This window comes from Haliotis rufescens, unplaced genomic scaffold (assembly GCF_023055435.1).
Source record: "Haliotis rufescens isolate VD_foot unplaced genomic scaffold, xgHalRufe1.0.p SCAF_18, whole genome shotgun sequence".
NCBI lineage: Eukaryota > Metazoa > Mollusca > Gastropoda > Lepetellida > Haliotidae > Haliotis > Haliotis rufescens.
Genome location: NW_025963868.1, coordinates 19687118 through 19707704, shown reverse-complemented (window position 1 = coordinate 19707704; position 20587 = coordinate 19687118). Strand labels below are relative to the sequence as shown.

General features: G+C 42.2%; 1 protein-coding gene across 5 annotated transcripts in view; it reads right to left on the bottom strand.

Annotated features, from left to right (window-relative positions):
* The window catches only part of LOC124125370 (protein capicua homolog), a 55763-nt gene that overhangs the window by 16132 nt on the left and 19044 nt on the right, over positions 1-20587 (bottom strand). For all 5 annotated transcript variants that reach the window (XM_046488679.2, XM_046488681.2, XM_046488682.2 and 2 more), the window contains exons 3-8: positions 10471-10656; positions 6313-6473; positions 4115-4300; positions 3489-3642; positions 1112-1311; positions 423-681 (exon numbers count right to left, since the gene is read on the bottom strand). In XM_046488679.2, coding sequence (XP_046344635.2) covers positions 423-681; positions 1112-1311; positions 3489-3642; positions 4115-4300; positions 6313-6473; positions 10471-10656 — 1146 coding nt within the window. The remainder of the gene's footprint in view (positions 1-422; positions 682-1111; positions 1312-3488; positions 3643-4114; positions 4301-6312; positions 6474-10470; positions 10657-20587) is intronic.

The following is a 20587-nucleotide window of genomic DNA, read 5'->3' as shown; positions in this document are numbered from 1 at the left end:
CCCAAATATTCACTGACTGATATTTTGACAAATGATCATGCTATCTCAAGACAACACCTATACATGACCACATGGAAGAACTGTAGGAATCGACAAAGCAAATACATAATAGACCATTTGGGAGCCGTGGGATCTGGCATCTCTTGCAGTGTGATTGACAGCCCAAACAGGAATTTGTGGTTATGATGTAATAGAGGTAGGACATTTGAAGAAATAATGGTTTGTAGACCTTCCAAAATAATTCAAACAATACAAATCAATACAGAATTAAACAAGACAATCTTATGGATCATTTGTAATTCTGGTGCTTTGTTGTAAAGTGTTTACTGATGTGCAGCAATAACAGACTCATTAATGCAGCACCCAATACTATTCAATCAATACTGAATCATGCAGAGCTTCAAAATCCAAATTTTGCTCACCATCCTCGCATATAACCATCTTCTCATCATCACTGTCATCATCATCACCCTTTGAACCGAGGCTGCGGTGAAACTGCCGCACCTGCTCCTGCGTGAAGTTGTAATGCTGCTGGGACATCTGCGACGGCTGAGGTGTGTGTGGGGGTGGGGCATCATGGAATGCCACAGTGGTGCGAGGGGGGTTGTTAGAAGAGCCAGGTTGCTGATACAACTGATGGGGTCTGCCCACTGAGATGCCTCCAGATTCCACTGCCAGGCCCTGAAAAGACACATCAAGAAGACATTTAGTTCATTTCAGCTGTTCTTCAGACAATTCTATTCATCATGACAGTGAAGATTTTTTATGCCATTGAGACCAAAATCACAGCTTAATCATACTTGAATGAGCGTGATGCAGCCTGGAAGTTTGGATGGTTGCTCACTGGTTGATCCAGGGGAGGGTGCACACCTTATCCTCAGACACCCGATTGTCATCATATGCAAGTCCAATAATATTTGTTCACTTCAAGACTTGGGTAGTGTGCAACCCATTTTCCAAAATCCTGGATCAGCCTGTTCATGCCAACATGGAAGACGGTAACGTACCAATGCAATTTGTCATGACGAGAAGCCATTATAGCCAGTGGATCAACATTCTAGTCACATCAAACAACAAGCATGGTGAATTCAGTCCCTGTGTGAACACTTACCTCGGGCTGTTGATAGGACTTGCAGGTGGGTGGCAGGAAGCCGCGCACCTCCTCTTGCGGCACAGCGGAGAAGCTGAGAGATCGCTGCTTCATGATGCCACTGATAGCCGCCTGGGACAGGGGCATGGAGGACTCAGGTTCAAGGCTGGTGACCACCTCACGCTCCTCCAGGTCCAGCACCTCAGGGTCCAACTTGTCATCTGCCAACACATCAAGCCGATGTACACACTGCGTCTACATACAGCTGTACACACTACATACAGCTGTACACTCTACGTCCAGATACAGCTGTACACTCTACGTCCACATACAGCTGTGCACACCACATTCAACAGTTTTTCCAGATGAACTCAACAACATATCACAGAAAAAAAATCCTATGTGCTCAAGCAAGTTTCTGGACTAACAAGATCTGGGCTAACAAGACAAGCTGAACTGACAACTCCAGACTAACAAGATCTGGGCTAACAAGACAAGCTGTAATGACAACTCCAGACTAACAAGATCTGGGCTAACAAGACAAGCTGTAATGACAACTCCAGACTAACAAGATCTGGGCTAACAAGACAAGCTGTACTAACAACTCAGACTAACAAGATCTGGGCTAACAAGACAACCTGTAATGACAACTCCAGACTAACAAGATCTGGGCTAACAAGACAACCTGTAATGACAACTCCAGACTAACAAGATCTGGGCTAACAAGACAACCTGTAATGACAACTCCAGACTAACAAGATCTGGGCTAACAAGACAACCTGTAATGACAACTCCAGACTAACAAGATCTGGGCTAACAAGACAAGCTGTAGTGACAACTCCAGACTAACAAGATCTGGGCTAACAAGACAACCTGTAATGACAACTCCAGACTAACAAGATCTGGGCTAACAAGACAACCTGTACTGACAACTCAGACTAACAAGATCTGGGCTAACAAGACAACCTGTAATGACAACTCCAGACTAACAAGATCTGGGCTAACAAGACAACCTGTAATGACAACTCCAGACTAACAAGATCTGGGCTAACAAGACAACCTGTAATGACAACTCCAGACTAACAAGATCTGGGCTAACAAGACAAGCTGTAGTGACAACTCCAGACTAACAAGATCTGGGCTAACAAGACAACCTGTAATGACAACTCCAGACTAACAAGATCTGGGCTAACAAGACAACCTGTACTGACAACTCAGACTAACAAGATCTGGGCTAATAAGACAAGCTGTACTGACAACTCCAGACTAACAAGATCTGGGCTAACAAGACAACCTGTACTCACAACTCCAGACTAACAAGATCTGGGCTAACAAGACAACCTGTACTCACAACTCCAGACTAACAAGACCAGCACAAAGGCAACATTGCAGGGACTTATCTGGACCTGCTCAAAGGCCGACAAATTGGAATGACAAATTTCCCGATTCAGTTAATAACTAATAACTAATTTTGGCTTTGCAGAGGTGACCTGTACTTCACTGATAACAGGATCAATAAAGAGGAATAAGTTTTAATGGTTATTTCATATTATTGCATTGAATGCAATCTCATAATACAATGTCAAAATACCTCTCAATTTAAGAATATAAGAGCTACAAAAAAATCCAAATTTTAAATAAATTATAGATTTATTTCTTTGCATTGTTCTGGACAATCGGCAGTAATTGAGATGACAGAAGATGGATATAACGAACTACAAGGGAACGGAGAAATCAGTTCGTTATATACATTTCCCCTCTGAGACATCCGCCATCTTGGATAAAACAAAACACAATACACGTAATTGCAGCATTGACTTGTATCAACAGTGATCACTTCTTAGCATTCAATTGTTAGCATTTCATAACATTCATTTAATGACATTAAATTCTTAACCTTTTCAGAACCTTGATTTTAGTCTCTTCTTTATAGAAAGTCGGTGATTTTGCTCTGGACCCGTTTTGCTGGTTTAATGTTTGTTTTACAGACAAGATTAGTCAAATTTTGTGTACGGGTAAGAATACTAAGATTAACATAAAGCAAGTTTAACAAGTTTGATTGTGTTGATTTGCCGCTCATTGTCAGTGACACTGAGTGAGATTTCTCAGTTCGCTACACACGTCACTGATTCGTGGCATTTGGGCTTGTCAGGGATCAGATATCAGTTCGTAATATACATTAGTTCCCTGTGGAGAGTTTGTTATGTACGTAAATATTATATATAGGAGATAAATCGGGGATTTTGTAACATTTTGTTGTATCCGTCTTCATTATATCCGTGTTCTACTGTATAAGAAATCATCAACTGGGTTATCAGGTGTGGAATAAATAACCTCTTACTCCATTACGCTTACTGATAGTCACCCTGACACCTTGCTTGTAAAGTTCAGTATTCACCTATGTCTCCAACTGCTTCAGAGAGGTCATCAGTTGAACTCAGACGTCGGTTACCTCCCCTTTGTTTCAAGGTCGCTGCAATTGTGCTAGACCGCTTTCTGTCCTTGGAACACCACTTCCAATCTGGATGCGCCTTGAAGTGGGCCTCTTTCACCTGGTAAAAAACCCAACCATATAGTGATTGAGTATGGTTTTACCCAGCTTTTGGCAATATTCAAGCAATATCCCAGTGTGGGGACACCAGAAATGAGCTTCACACATTGTAAACATGTGGGGAATCGAACTGTGTCTTCGACGTGAAGAGCGAATGCTTTACCCACTGGGCTACCCCACCGCCCCAAAAGACATTTTGACAAAAATATAATGGTGAAAACTTTTCAATGGTATAATGCAAATATCATACACCACCAACCCTAGTTTTTTTAGCCAAATAATCTGCTGCAGACTTGCTGTTGATCATTGAAGCACAACCAATGAACTCACTTGATTGTACACACAGATCTCTTATACCTTTATACACCAGAACTCCACCAGTTCCACATGAACAATGTGATCTAAACCTGCAACAGTGGTATTAGTAGCTAAAGAACAGAGCCATATCAGGGATAAAGTGTCAGTGTCCCTACCTGTGATGCCAGATCATGATATTTCTGCTTCTCCTTGGGCCCGAGGGCATACCACCACTCCCCAAGGATCTTGCTGACTGTGCGGTTGTCCTGGTTAGGATGGCGCTGATGAACCAGAGCTCGATGCCGCTTGCTGAAGATCATGAAAGCGTTCATGGGACGGCGGATGTGGTCCTTGTCCCGGGACTGGAGAGGAAGGCATAGAGTGAGGAGGCCACATTTATCCTATTTCATGGGTTACAGATGTTAGCTTGGGTATGTTGAAACAAAAACAAAATTATGTAGCTCAAAAACATATACACTTGGCATGTAGTGGTGTGGTTGGTCAGGTATGTAGAGGGAAGGCCTTGATCTGTGTGACAGCAACTGCACAGGTTACCACAATGCATCCGATACCTTTATGTGATCAAAAGGTAAACAGGTACCTTTTTGTTTGTTTTGTCTTTCTACTTTTTGCATCAAAGATGTTTATCTTATTTTCTGATTGAGGTCTTGAGATCCCATCAATCTCATTAAAATCAGATGTTAGTTCTTGCTGCTGCTAAACAAACATCTGAGGACATCCCACTACAGATCACATCAGAATGACCTTTCGTGAATTTTGACCGACAAATGAAATGACGAACAAGAAGTCAACAACAATCAATCAGAAAGCAGCTTGTCTTGTAGTGTTTCACACTGGCGGCTTCCATTCCAGACTACACTTTGAAAAATATTTTGAAGAAAAGAACATTCTGAATGTCTATTAGATGGTCGATGTTGCATGGCAGTACTTCCCGCAGGCTATGAAAGTCTCTTCCATTTACATGTATAGCCCATTGAAGCGAGAGATAGATAATAGTATATGATCTGCCCGTAACTGTCATTCAAAATACCCACTGTTAACCTTTTCAAGGTACACTTGTTGCATGAAAACCTCATTCTGATTGTCACTTTCTTGACCTGGTGAGTGATGCTCTGATTGGTCGGATGAAAGGTCGTTCTTACTTGACCCGTAATAAGATGTCCTCAGATTGTTTAGCGGTAGCGAGAACTAAGATCTGATTTTAAGGAGACCTGAGATCTCATCAGCATGATCAGTTATCCAAAAGACAAAGGAGTAACCTTGTTGAGTAAGTCTGGTATAACACCACCTTGAACAGTGTTTAAAAAATAACATGGGCATCAGCTTAATGTGAAGAAAATACCCAAGTCTTACATCCGTTGTCAAACTACAAAATGTGTGGTTGAGTGGACTAATATTTTACATTACCACTTGTTGAGGTATACTTTCTCAAACATGCCTACCACCAACCTTATTGTATTGTAGACAGACAAAACTCTATAAGTACATTCACAAAACTAGAATTAGCATTCTTTTCCTCTTTTGTCATTCCGACAGAATTTGATGCCTGCTAGTCCTACCAACAACACATCTGGCCTTTGTTTGACATTCAAGGATTCAAAGTATATTATGTGATGTACACAGTTAAGACTAAAATTCAAATTTATAAAGATGGATCTTAACTTAGTTCCAAGATTATGACCTTGCTACATGTGCCAGTAAGCTGGTGATGATGCTCTCCTACCTTGCTACATGTGACAGTAAGCTGGTGACGATGCTATCCTACCTTGCTACATGTGCCAGTAAGCTGGTGACGATGCTATCCTACCTTGCTACATGTGCCAGTAAGCTGGTGACGATGCTATCCTACCTTGCTACATGTGCCAGTAAGCTGGTGACGATGCTATCCTACCTTGCTACATGTGACAGTAAGCTGGTGACGATGCTATCCTACCTTGCTACATGTGCCAGTAAGCTGGTGATGATGCTCTCCTACCTTGCTACATGTGCCAGTAAGCTGGTGACGATGCTCTCCTACCTTGCTACATGTGCCAGTAAGCTGGTGACGATGCTATCCTACCTTGCTACATGTGCCAGTAAGCTGGTGACGATGCTCTCCTACCTTGCTACATGTGACAGTAAGCTGGTGACGATGCTATCCTACCTTGCTACATGTGCCAGTAAGCTGGTGACGATGCTATCCTACCTTGCTACATGTGACAGTAAGCTGGTGACGATGCTATCCTACCTTGCTACATGTGCCAGTAAGCTGGTGACGATGCTATCCTACCTTGCTACATGTGCCAGTAAGCTGGTGACGATGCTATCCTACCTTGCTACATGTGACAGTAAGCTGGTGACGATGCTATCCTACCTTGCGTGGGCTGCGCGGCTCCTCCTTGTCCTTCAGAGCACTCAGGGACTGAGTACGTCTCTTGGTTGGGGACCTGGCATTCAACTTTTTGGGTGAATCAATTGGTGCAGGTTCAAAAACATCGTCATCATCCTCATCTATGTCATCATCCACCTTGAAAGCTGGAAGAAAAGTATGGGCTGTTTACACTTTCAGCCATACACCAACCACAACAAGCACCAAGCCATACACCCAGCACAACAAGCACACACTTGCTGCTTCTGCTAGATCTTTGCCAGGAGTACAACAGACAGACATATACTTGTATTTCTGCTGGATCTTTGTCAGGAGTACAACAGACAGACATACACTTGTATTTCTGCTAGATCTTTGCCAGGAATACAACAGACAGACATACACTTGTATTTCTGCTAGATCTTTGCCAGGACTATAACAAACACACACACACACTTATATTTCTGCTAGATCTTTGAGTAAGGCTTGAACCTGTTTTGGATGATTTGAGTGGGATTGAACCTGCATTGTTTGATTTCAGTGGGCTTGAACTTGCATTGTTTGATTTTGAGTGGGCTTGAACCTGCATTTTATTATTTGAGTGTGATTGAACCTGCATTGTTTAACTTGAGTGGGCTTTAATCTGCATTGTTTCATTTGAGTGAGCTTGAACCTGCATTGTATTATTTGAGTGTGATTGAACCTGCATTGTTTGACTTGAGTGGGCTTTAATCTGCATTGTTTCATTTGAGTGGGCTTGGACCTGCATTGTTTGATTTGAGTGGGATTGAACCTGCATTCTACCATGAATTTGGAATTTACTCGATTCTGATTGGTCAATCAGAGGCTATTAAATCACAATAAACCCCCTCTGATTGAAACAGCTGGTTTGATGGCCGCATCACCGCGGAAGCTAATATTCATAGAATAGTACTATTTTCAGTCATTGTCGGTAGGCATATTTAAATAATTATATCTACAATTACAGGTTACAAAATGCACAGATGCGGTTACTACAATATTCAAAGGTTGTGTGGCAATACATTTCGTGCAGAAAAATATGACAGAAATCTACAAAGGGAATGTTTTTACATTTTGGAGACAACAGAGAGCTTGGAATTTTTGCGCTTTTCTATATACGACTGTGATGTCATATCTTTTGCGTCACAATGAGCAATATGACGTCATAATGGTGACGTGCAATGGGGTGCGAAAGTCTTGCAAAGCTTGCTTTGTTTTCTGTAGGGATGCCCACCTCATGTTAGCTTACCAAGTTGCCGTGCTTATATGCTTTCAATGCCTTGTCATATGTTCGAGTGAAGTATTACTGTGTAAACAAACTGCTTGAGTATATACAGCACCATGTTTTGTTTGGTGATTCCGTAATTCAGATCAACAACCCACTCAAAACACTGGACCAAACCCGTGACGCTTCACTCACTCCGCTAACACCAAAGAGTTCGCGTTTTATTTAGTCATGCTAGAATGGAGATAAACATACTGTGTTTTCAATGTAGAGCTAGGTTACCTGTAGATTTAACCGCGCTAAATTTCACATTTGAAACCTCAAATTCAATTTAGCGGGGTTAAATCTACAGGTAACCTAGCTCTACATTGAAAACACAGTATGTTTATCTCCTAATTGTTTGATTTGAGTGGAACTGAACCTGCATTGTTTGATTTAAGTGGGCTTGAACTTGCATTGTTTGATTTGAGTGGGCTTGAACCTGCATTGTTTGATATGAGTGGGATTGAACCTGCATTGTTTGATTTGAGTGGGCTTGAACCTGCATTGTATGATTTGAGTGGGCTTGAATCTGCATTGTTTGATTTGAGTGGACCTGACCAGTATCACTGCCCAAATATCACAGTCCAGTATCACTGTCCAGTATCACTGCCCCAGTATCACTGCCCCAGTATCACAGTCCAGTATCACTGACCAGTATCACGGACCCAGTATCACTGTCCCAGTATCACTGACCCAGTATCACGGACCAGTATCACTGACCCAGTATCACTGCCCCAGTATCACTGCCCCAGTATCACTGCCCCAGTATCACAGTCCAGTATCACTGACCAGTATCACGGACCCAGTATCACTGTCCCAGTATCACTGACCCAGTATCACTGACCCAGTATCACGGACCAGTATCACTGATCCAGTATCACTGACCCAGTATCATTGACCCAGTATCACTGTCCCAGTATCACTGACCCAGTATCACTGCCCAAGTATCACAGTCCAGTATCACTGACCAGTATCACTGACCCAGTATCACTGTCCAGTATCACTGCCCCAGTATCACGGACCAGTATCACTGTCCCAGTATCACTGCCCCAGTATCGCTGCCCCAGTATCACGGACCAGTATCACTGCCCCAGTATCACTGACCAGTATCACTGCCCCAGTATCACAGTTCAGTATCACTGTCCAGTATCACTGACCCAGTATCACTGACCCAGTATCATTGACCCAGTATCACTGTCCCAGTATCACTGACCCAGTATCACTGCCCAAGTATCACAGTCCAGTATCACTGACCAGTATCACTGACCCAGTATCACTGTCCAGTATCACTGACCCAGTATCACGGACCAGTATCACGGACCAGTATCACTGTCCCAGTATCACTGCCCCAGTATCGCTGCCCCAGTATCACGGACCAGTATCACTGCCCCAGTATCACTGACCAGTATCACTGCCCCAGTATCACAGTCCAGTATCACTGTCCCAGTATCACTGACCCAGTATCACTGACCCAGTATCACGGACCAGTATCACTGACCCAGTATCACTGACCCAGTATCATTGACCCAGTATCACTGTCCCAGTATCACTGTCCCAGTATCACTGCCCAAGTATCACAGTCCAGTATCACTGACCAGTATCACTGACCCAGTATCACTGTCCAGTATCACTGCCCCAGTATCACGGACCAGTATCACGGACCAGTATCACTGTCCCAGTATCACTGCCCCAGTATCGCTGCCCCAGTATCACGGACCAGTATCACTGCCCCAGTATCACTGACCAGTATCACTGCCCCAGTATCACAGTTCAGTATCATTGTCCAGTATCACTGACCCAGTATCACTGACCCAGTATCACTGACCCAGTATCACTGACCAGTATCACTGACCCAGTATCACGGACCAGTATCACTGCCCCAGTATCACGGACCAGTATCACTGCCCCAGTATCATTGATCAGTATCACTGCACCAGTATCACGGACCAGTATCACTGCCCCAGTATCACTGACCAGTATCACTGCCAAACTATCACGGACCAGTATCACTGCCCCAGTATCCCTGTCCCAGTATCCCTGCCCCAGTATCCCTGCCCCAGTATCACTTCCCCAGTATCACGGACCAGTTTCACTGACCAGTATCACTGCCCCAGTATCACTGACCCAGTATCACAGTCCAATATCATTGACCCAGTATCACTGTCCAGTATCACTGACCCAGTGTCACTGCCCTAGTATCACTGTCCAGTATCACTGTCCAGTATCAAGGACCAGTATCACTGACCCAGTGTCACTGCCCTAGTATCACTGTCGAGTATCACTGACCCAGTATCACTGCCCCAGTATCACGGACCAGTATCCCTGTCCCAGTATCACTGACCCAGTATCACTGACCCAGTATCACTGTCCAGTATCACTGACCCAGTATCATTGACCCAGTATCACTGCCCTAGTATCACGGACCAGTATCACTGTCCCAGTATCACTGTCCAGCATCACTGTCCAGTATCACCGCCCCAGTATCACTGACCCAGTATCACGGACCAGTGTCACTGCCCCAGTGTCACTGACCCAGTATCACTGACCCAGTATCACTGTCCCAGTATCACTGACCCAGTATCACTGACCCAGTATCACGGACCAGTGTCACTGCCCCAGTGTCACTGCCCCAGTATCACTGACCCAGTATCACTGACCCAGTATCACTGTCCAGTATCACTGACCCAGTATCATTGACCAGTATCACTGACCACACAACAATCACTTCATCAACTCTTATGGATTATCAGGCAACCATCTTGTCAGATAGCTGTGACTATATTCATTCATACTTGCAAATCTCAATACCTTGAGCAGCTATGTGAGCAGTCATTCAACTGATTATTTGTTATCAAGTGCATATACATATTACTCACATGTTTCCACCACTCCTGGAGTCGTTTGAGGAGGTTCCTGTTTGCTAACAACAGGGGGTGGGGTGGCTGGCTGTGGGGGCGGGTGACTTGCTCCATTTGGGGGGGTTGCTGGAACAGCTGGTCCCGTATTGGTCAGAAAGGGAACCAGTGAATGCCAAGGATATACACGGATCTCATTCCGAGACGCTAAAACAGAGAAAAGGAAGTTGTTAACTGTCATTAAGTACAGCAAGAACCATAGGCTGACATTTAGTCCTGGAAATAAAGTTATCTTATTTATAAATATATACCAACAAAATATAAATATTTAAATCCAAATGGAGCCTAGAACAATCCTTAAATTCAGCCTCGAGCTGAGGCAATTTAGACTTGGCACATCATTCTAGACTTGAGTTGGACTCCTTTAATTTATTCTCTGGGGATGAGAGGATAAAAACAGGAATATTGCTTGGATTTTAGAGGTTTTTTTTGCTATTGTGCAATATTACATAATGCCACAGTGCAGTATACCAATGGCCGGCATGATACAGGGTATTTGATCAGCTCCTCTCGAGGACACTGACAGATGGTCATCCAAAAAGATTGCAAAATTATGAAAACATCCTTTATGACATTTGTTACAACACTCCGTTGAATCCTGTAGTTATTGTTTCACTAATGGTAGTAAAACGTTCAGCTATCAGAAACATGACTCAGTCATTATCTTCATAACAAGCTAGGCCATAACAAAGACCTCTTCAGGTTTCATCGAGCCAATATTTGGAGGCTTTAATCACTTTTTTTCTAAACTTGATAATTCTTACTCTTGACTCACAAATACTGGACCATTCCAGAACGGCTTATGAATGTAATAAAATCATTTAAAGACATTATCAAACTTATTATGAATTTGGGCAGTCTATAGCCTATGCCGACACCCCTCATTGTTTGTTGTCCTTAATGAATATATTCTAATTAATATTCATGTCTGGCATTCAACGGAAACACAGTGCCACTGAGAATATTTGATTTTAGTCTGAGTTCATCCCATGCATTGTAGTTCCCCCCAACTGAGAGTGTGTCACTGAGAACAGTCTTGTACAATGTGTCCCAGCCCGGGAGTCAGGCAGTCAACAACTCTAGCTGCTCCATATACCAACCAACACAAAAGTCACTTCAAGCCTCAACAGCCATCACTGTCTTCAAACCTCCCAGTGAAATCCAATCTCAAAGTGATACAATTAGTAATTGTGACCGGATCAGAGGGAATGACGCAGTTAATGTGCCTATTCTGAGCATTGCAGTGCAGTTGAGAGTATCACCCCTGCCAGTATGGCCTCAAGTGTTTCCGCTAAAAGCATGACAAGCACATTAACAGCCATACGGAACAACCCTGTCTCTAACAATGTACTAATTGTTACACAACCTACAACCAGTCTCACTCATCACAAGGCTTGCCCTTTGTCCACAGTCAACATATTCCAATCAAATTTCAGCCTTATAGCAATTTTATGAACATGACCAAATCATTATTCTACATTGAATTTGGACATTACTCTTCTGATTGGTCAGTCAGAGGTAATCAAATCACTATAAACTGAAAGAGACAGTTTGATGGACAAATCACAGCAGCAGCGAACATTCATAATAATCATACTTCTTTTTCAATCATTGGTAGGCATTTTAAAATAATTGATTGTACAATCATAGATCACAAAATACACAGTTGCAGTTCAACACTCCAAGGACGTGTGGCATACATTTTGTGCAGAAAACATGGTATTTAGCTCTTTTTTCTATATATCATCATATATATGACTGTGAGATCATATTTTTGGGTTCACAATGAGCGATATGACGTCATAATAGTGATGTGCGGTGTAGTAGTCAGGCTTGTTTAGTTTTCTTTAGCAGGCCTACCAAAGAAACCCAGCATAGTTTGATTGTTCTCTACTGGTTTTCTTTGGTAGGCCTATTTAGGAGTACCACTTCTGTCAGCTTGGGTTGTTGGTGTACGGCATACTTTCAATTACTGTCCTATGTTCCAGGGAAATATTATGCTGTAAACAGCATATACAGCACCTTATTTGGTTTAAGGCTGTTGCTGGCAATTCCACAATTCAGTTTGACAATCCACTCAAAACTCTTGACTCAACCCATCCCGCGTAACTCAATATATTGGCTGACACCAAGTAGAATAGAATGGTCATTAAAATATAGTTCAACTAGAATCTATGAAACATCAAATGATTTTAGATACCCGTAATCACCATGGTAATACAACCAACAGCTAAATCGAGTATAATTTCCTAATAATCTTAGTCACTAGTAGTCTATATCTTAAGACTAAGATCTACTGAAAATAAAAGCAAGAAAAATATCAAAATACAGGTTGTTGATAAAAGAAAAATGTCCACATACAGAACAAGAAATATATTACCAAATTATAATTTATGTTTTTACCACTTTCACAGGAATAATATCATCCTACTACTAGCTTTCATCAGCTCTATATGTGTTGTGACCTCGTTGGCAGGTGAGATGTAAAAATAGCACCAGCATTGTGTGGTCATGGTTGTGTACAGACACTGCTGGCCAGCGCTGGCAGTCATGTAGTAGTGTATTTATAACTGTACATTGACACATACAATACTGGGTGTAGGTCTGCCAGTCCCGCCTGGATTAGACAAGGCATGATGAAAACAGGTTCATCATGAGTTCAATTTGTCAAAACATAACCTGAAAACTAAAATTACATCAACATTATCGAAATAGTTATGTCCAGTTCTTCAACCTGAAGTCACGGTTTCATGAATAGAAGCTTCGGTGACCCAACGTCCTGATTTGATTTATATTTAAGAACAGGCGGATAGTAGTCATTCCAGCCTTGGGTGATAGATATACCATAATGGGGGTCAACTGACAATTGTTACCATTTCATACAACTAAAGATATCCCTATCTATATCTACCCTGATGGAATGACTGCCATATCCTCCCTCTCCTTTAGCAAGACTGTGACTGCATCAGGGCAAGGCCGTGACTGCATCAGGGCAAGACTGTGACTGCACCAGGGCAAGACCGTGACTGCACCAGGGCAAGACTGACTGCATCAGGGCAAGACTGTGACAGCATCAGAGCAAGACTGTGACAGCAACTGGGCAAGACTGATTGCATCAGAGCAAGACTGTGACTGCATCAGGGCAAGACTGTGACTGCATCAGGGCAAGACTGTGACAGCATCAGGGCAAGACTGTGACAGCATCAGGGCAAGACTGTGACAGCAACCGGGCAAGACTGTGACAGCATCAGGGCAAGCCTGTGACAGCATCAGGGCAAGACTGTGACAGCATCAGGGCAAGACTGTGACAGCATCAGGGCAAGACTGTGACTGCACCAGGGCAAGACTGACTGCATCAGGGCAAGACTGTGACTGCATCAGGGCAAGACTGTGACTGCACCAGGGCAAGACTGTGACAGCAACTGGGCAAGACTGTGACAGCAACCAGGCAAGACTGTGACAGCATCAGGGCAAGACTGTGATTGCATCAGGGCAAGACTGTGACAGCATCTCTCTCTCTCTCTCTCCCCAAGTACAGCCTCATCCCACAAGCCCATCCTTGTGTCGGAGCCTGAGGGTGTCAGCCAGGCAGCTTCTATTCATGTTATCCCACGGATGTAACACCAAACTCTGCCCGCATCGGAAAGAAGTGATGCTGGAAAGTCGCCGAGAGTGGAACTAGAATGGCTGGCAACAGCACTTGATGTCAGTGGGAGTGCAGGAGGGAGAGCAGTTAGTGAATGGGGGATCCACTAAGTGGACATGTAAGCTGGAAATACACCCATACTGGGTACAGCTGAAGTACTTACTCAAGATGTGGTCCTTGTATTCATAAGGACTCTACATAGAAGGCACGGTGCCATGGTGTGCCGGTGAATCACATATGCCATTTTGTCAGTGTTAATGACTATCAGTTAGAGAGCAGTTTCATAGAGATATTGAGATCTGTCATCAGTCAGGTTTGAATACATCATCATATATGACAACCTACACACATACCACACATACCATACACACACACAGTATTCACAATATCCTCAGTCTGACTGTAGGAAACATGGGGACAGCTGTTTGATTTTATTTCATTACTGCATTTGGTGTGTTTTGCAAATACTAAACACTATAAACAGTTTTATTGTGTTACTAGATCCAGGTATATACGACTTTTACGAGATTTTCACATGTTTGCGATAAATAGTAAAGTATTAACTTACGCTAAGCAGTTTTTCGGACATTCCAATAAATATTTTATTCATCTTACCCTAACGATAGTTTTTCTCAGTTGTATTGTACTTAACAGTATATCCCATCAGGACCCTCACGACACATGGGGCACACATGGGGCACACACGGGGCACACACAAGGCACACATGGGGCACACACAAGGCACACATGGGGCACACATGGGGCACACACAAGGCACACATGGGGCACACATGGGGCACACACAAGGCACAGCACACACACTGAGTGATCTCCTCCGTAGTTCCTCTGCTTTCCACAAAACATATCCACATCTATATCTTGTCTACATTTAGCCCTGATATCTAGTCTTATCAAATGTGTCAATTACAAAGTGGAAAACAGATCCTGTCATACATCAGCCCCCTGGCTGCAGCCCCACATGATGGTTATATAAACTCAAAAGGTCATCTGTTCTTCATATCCCCAATTCCATATTTAACAAGCCTTTTCTTTCCTCATTCTTAAATTTATTTTAGGAAAATAGACGTCATCTGACATCCCCAAATACATCTGATTTATGAGAGTTTGACAAGACCTGCTCCTGGGCCTGTGATGAGGCCGAGGCTAATGAAGGCTGGGCACCTACCCTATTAGTAGCAGTGACCTGGGGCCAAGCGTGGGGCCAGGAACCCTGGCATTTACAGATGCTAGAAAAAGGGGCAGTGGGGTGCTGAAGGAGCTATATTTATCTTCAGGTCAAAGCTAATTTGAAAATGGTATTAGCAATTTGTCACACAGTTTTATACGTTTTTCCTTTCAGGTTTTGACAAATAATAGCATGTGACAAATATTGAGGATCTCCATCTAACAGTGTTGAAGATCAACACGAGACCACTTGCATATATGTGGCTAGGCAAAGTTTGAAAGAGCTTATTAGGGGAATTTGTAGGCAAATACAGAAAATATTTATTTTATTGGCAGCATTGCAATGAATGTCAGGGCTAAGTTATCTTATCATTCCAAAATCATTTTGCGAACACTTGCAAACTTTGAACATGTTTACCAGCTCTTACTAACAGTAACAGTGACAAGGGCTAGTCAATGTTTGTGACGTTACAAGTGGGTGTGGTGAATAATATCACTAAAGTGTTTCTGTTAATCACAGTGGAGCTCTGCATGATAACGGTATGCGCATGGTGATATTCAAGGGTCTACTCAATGTATTACAGAGGTTCTTGATACACTAATTATCATACAGAAAGTAATCACCCTCCCCTAATGATTGTCATATTTTAAGATGACAGTCCCCATGTCCATTTACATTTTTTTCACAACCTGCCCTGAAAAGACAAAATTCAAAAGCACTTTATATTTTATTATAAAATATCCATTTTTTCATGACCCTCCCCAGATATGTGTTATATTTTATGACCCTCCCCCGGAGACTGTCATATGTTTTGGTGACCCTTTCCTGATTTCCTCTGACCCATGCACCCAGTAATAAATAACCGGTCCCTATGACTGCATAAACTGACAATTTCCTAATGACATAGTGAGATTGACCAGCCAGACAATGGAGTGAGAATATCTCCCCGGTTCCCTCCACTGGCCCATAGCTGTTATAGTTTTGACTGCAATGCCAGAATGTATTTGGCAGATCCAGTGGGTGTGAGTGGAGTTGACAGTGCAATGACACAAGGGAACTGAGGCTGTGATTGGTGGGTGCATGAGTTTAGGTCCCAGGGTTTCATATCTTCACATGTCAATACTTCTCAGCCACAGACTGTAAGAGTTTATGTTTTCAATATTTCTGACAAAATGAACACTGCATAATTGACCTTACCACTCAACTCCTGGCCAGTAAGTGGCAGGAGGGATGGACGTTTCATTACAAAATTCTATCACGAAATCAATGTGTAAAACCAAAGAGAGTGAAAGTGTGTTGTAAACCCCAAAATCAAAAACATGCTAATGTCGCACAAGGAGACTCACGTAGAGTCACCTAAAATTCCATATTACAAGAGTAGACGGTAGCCAGCATGCCGATAAGTACTACAAGATATCAACATGGCAGCAGCTTGTCACTATCACATATCAACAAACTCCCAATCAATGACCACATCCATTCATTGACAAACTACTTTCACCAGAGTCAGATGCTGCTGGAGAACAAATTACTAGTGCATGTGGGAACTAGAGATCTGTTATAACTGGACAATAAAACTAGTCATTCAGTTATTGATGTAATTTCATGAAGAACTACAAATCTCCTTAATAAAAGCCTGCTATTTTCTAAACACACCATAGGTGTCCTTTCAACGATTAAAAAGATATTTTTTGTGAAAAATCCAATGGATTAGGCACAACCAACGCACTTATGAGGCCTTCTCCATGGCACTGTAGTCAGTAGTAAGAAACAATAGTTTGAGAACAAGTTTGAGTTTGAGTTTGAGAGAGAAAAAACATCTTGTGGCAAACTGTTCAGCTCCCTGATTTTTATTGGGTATGTTTTGTTGCAAATAAAATATGTTGTGTCCCTAACAAAGACTCCCAGGTGAGTCCCCAGGTCTCCCGCAGCCGACTCGGATGTTTTACTGGGGCATCATAGCATCCTCCCCTACACGGATGCAGCTGGAGGGTGAACGCTAACTGCTGAACGCTTCCTTGTTGACAACAGAAAGATCTCAACCTGTACCTTGTGTTTCATATCAATCCAAGTTAATGGTCACTCGCTCTCGGTCACAGATTACTATTCTTACCCATTTCACTGTTTTTAAAAAATAATACAATCTTCATAAAATCATCAATCCAGAAATATTAACAAACACAAAAACAGACATGTACATTGATCACTGATGTACAAACAATGAAGAGAGAAACGTTCATACAGTACTTAAACTATATCAACTGATTTTTGTCTACTCGTTTATCCATGACTCAACAAATACTGTGAAACAACATCACCAGCCATCTCCGGCCATCACAGTGGTGATCAGTAACACAATTACTGAAACACAGAGATGCTGTGACATGCTAATATTCATAGATCTAACTGATGAGAAAATACAACTCTTATCACCATGACAACATCGCCAAAAGATACAAATGTCATATGAGAATTAATTACTGGATGGAAAACAGAATTATTTATAGTATGACTTGTAATACAATATAATTACATATTAGTATTACTACTTTGTATTCATGAACAACTGAAAAACAATTTAATGCATGAACAAAGACATGCATAAGTCTCATAAACCAGATGCCATGCACTGACATGACATGACATGAAGGAAGGAGCAGTCAAAGTATGAGGTAGCACAGCTGCACTTATATTTACTCACTAATGATTAGTTTTTTCACATGCATAAACTTCTTTAAATTTACGGATTTAGTAAACATTTTGGGGGGCATTTAAAATATTTGTCAAGCATCTTATTGAGACTGGCAAGGCTTGATTGACATTACAAGCAATGGAAAAAGGTATGATAATGACATCTATGATGTAAGGATACAAATATATTTGTGAATGACGCAAGAAGCAGCCAATGAGATGAGCTGAAAGTGATGTCAGTGTGCTATTGACGTGCAAAATGTGAACTATTGATCAGTAGCAGCTACAGCCACCATGGGATATGGGACAATATATCACTGTTATGTACGACAGTTATCACCTAGTGATGTTGGGCATTGATTTTACATGCATTATACAACTGTTCACGGTTTAAGGTCAGTGACACTGACGACCCAAAGGGTTACTGAAATGAAAAGCAATAAAATTTGCAGTATTCACACTAAAATAATATAATTAGTGACAGTAATTCTAATGGAAACTTCAAAAGAGCACAACAACAAAGACTTCATGAAATGCTTTACAGTTGAAGAGCTATTCTGAAATCAGCTCAATTTAGATTTGGTTTGGTTTGCTGTTTACACCGCACTCAGCAAATATTCCAGCTTTATGATGGCGGTCTGTAAATAATCGTGTCTGGACCAAACAATCAAGTGATTGATATCATGAGCATCGATCTAAGCATTTTGGATACAATGACATGCAACAGCAAAGTCAGCGAGCTTGACCACCTGATCCCGTTAGTCGCCAAGCATAATTGCCTTTTACGGCAAGCATGGGTTGCTGAAGACCTATTCGACTCCGAATCTTCACGGGTTAGCTCAATTTAGAGCACAGGTCACACAAGTCTAAAGATTTGTGCACAGTACACGCTGTGAAAGTGGTTAAAGACTTGAGCACTTTACACAGTGGAAAAACATGTGAACACAGTGCAGCGATAGAAACTAACAGTTTCAGTCCCCTAGTCCTTATAATGATAACATACAGCAAAATGCTTAAAGATGGCCAATTTCTATGAGTCCATATGATACCTTAACTATTAGGCAGTTTGGTAAGGACTATAGGACTAGTGCCAATATCTAAGGCTGCAGTGCTTAAACATTTGTACACAGTGCTTAAACAATTGTACACAGTACTTAAATGTTAATCAAGCACTGTCAGCAGTAGCAGGCGTTAATGATGATGTTCAGGCTGCCAGTGAACCACTGACAAGCAGCTGGTGAGGTGAAGTGTTCCACCAGGAAGACAAAGCCCCGGCATACAGTGCTAGTACTACTACCAGACAGTGTTGTGACCAGGATGTGTAGAAGCAACAGCATGACCAGCTGGGCCGCCACAACCACGACCTCACTCACCACAACCCACCATCTTCCTCATACCTGAGAAATTCTATCTACATCACAACAGCTGGCCCAATATGGTTACAGATCAAACAATCAAAACTAAACATGCTAAAAGAGTTAGAAAGTACGTGCAACTGTACACATCTTGTGTCCTTACATCTCAGTATAACTGTACACATGGCTTGTGTCCTTACATCTCAGTATAACTGTACACACGGCTTGTGTCCTTACATCTCAGTATAACTCTACACACGGCTTGTGTCCTTACATCTCAGTATAACTCTACACACGGCTTGTGTCCTTACATCTCAGTATAACTGTACACATGGCTTGTGTCCTTACATCTCAGTTTAACTGTACACATCGGCTTGTGTCCTTACATCTCAGTATAACTCTACACACGGCTTGTGTCCTTACATCTCAGTATAACTCTACACACGTCTTGTGTCCTTACATCTCAGTATAACTCTACACACGGCTTGTGTCCTTACATCTCTGTATAACTGTACACACGTCTTGTGTCCTTACATCTCAGTATAACTGTACACACGGCTTGTGTCCTTACATCTCAGTATAACTGTACACACATCTTGTGTCCTTACATCTCTGTATAACTGTACACACGTCTTGTGTCCTTACATCTCAGTATAACTGTACATACGTCTTGTGTCCTTACATCTCTGTATAACTGTACACACGTCTTGTGTCCTAACATCTCAGTATAACTGTACACACGCCTTGTGTCCTTACATCACAGTATAACTGTACACACGTCTTGTGTCCTTACATCTCAGTATAACTGTACATACGTCTTGTGTCCTTACATCTCAGTATAACTGTACACACGTCTTGTGTCCTTACATCTCAGTATAACTGTACACACGTCTTGTGTCCTTACATCTCAGTATAACTGTACACACCTCTTGTGTCCTTACATCACAATACAACTGTACACACCTCTTGTGTCCTTACATCACAGTATAACTGTACACATGCCTTTTGTCCTTACATCACACTACAACTGTACACACGTCTTGTGTCCTTACATCTCAGTATAACTGTACACACCTCTTTTGTCCTTATATCACAATACAACTGTACACACCTCTTGTGTCCTTACATCACAGTATAACTGTACACACGGCTTGTGTCCTTACATCACAGTATAACTGTACACACGTCTTGTGTCCTTAC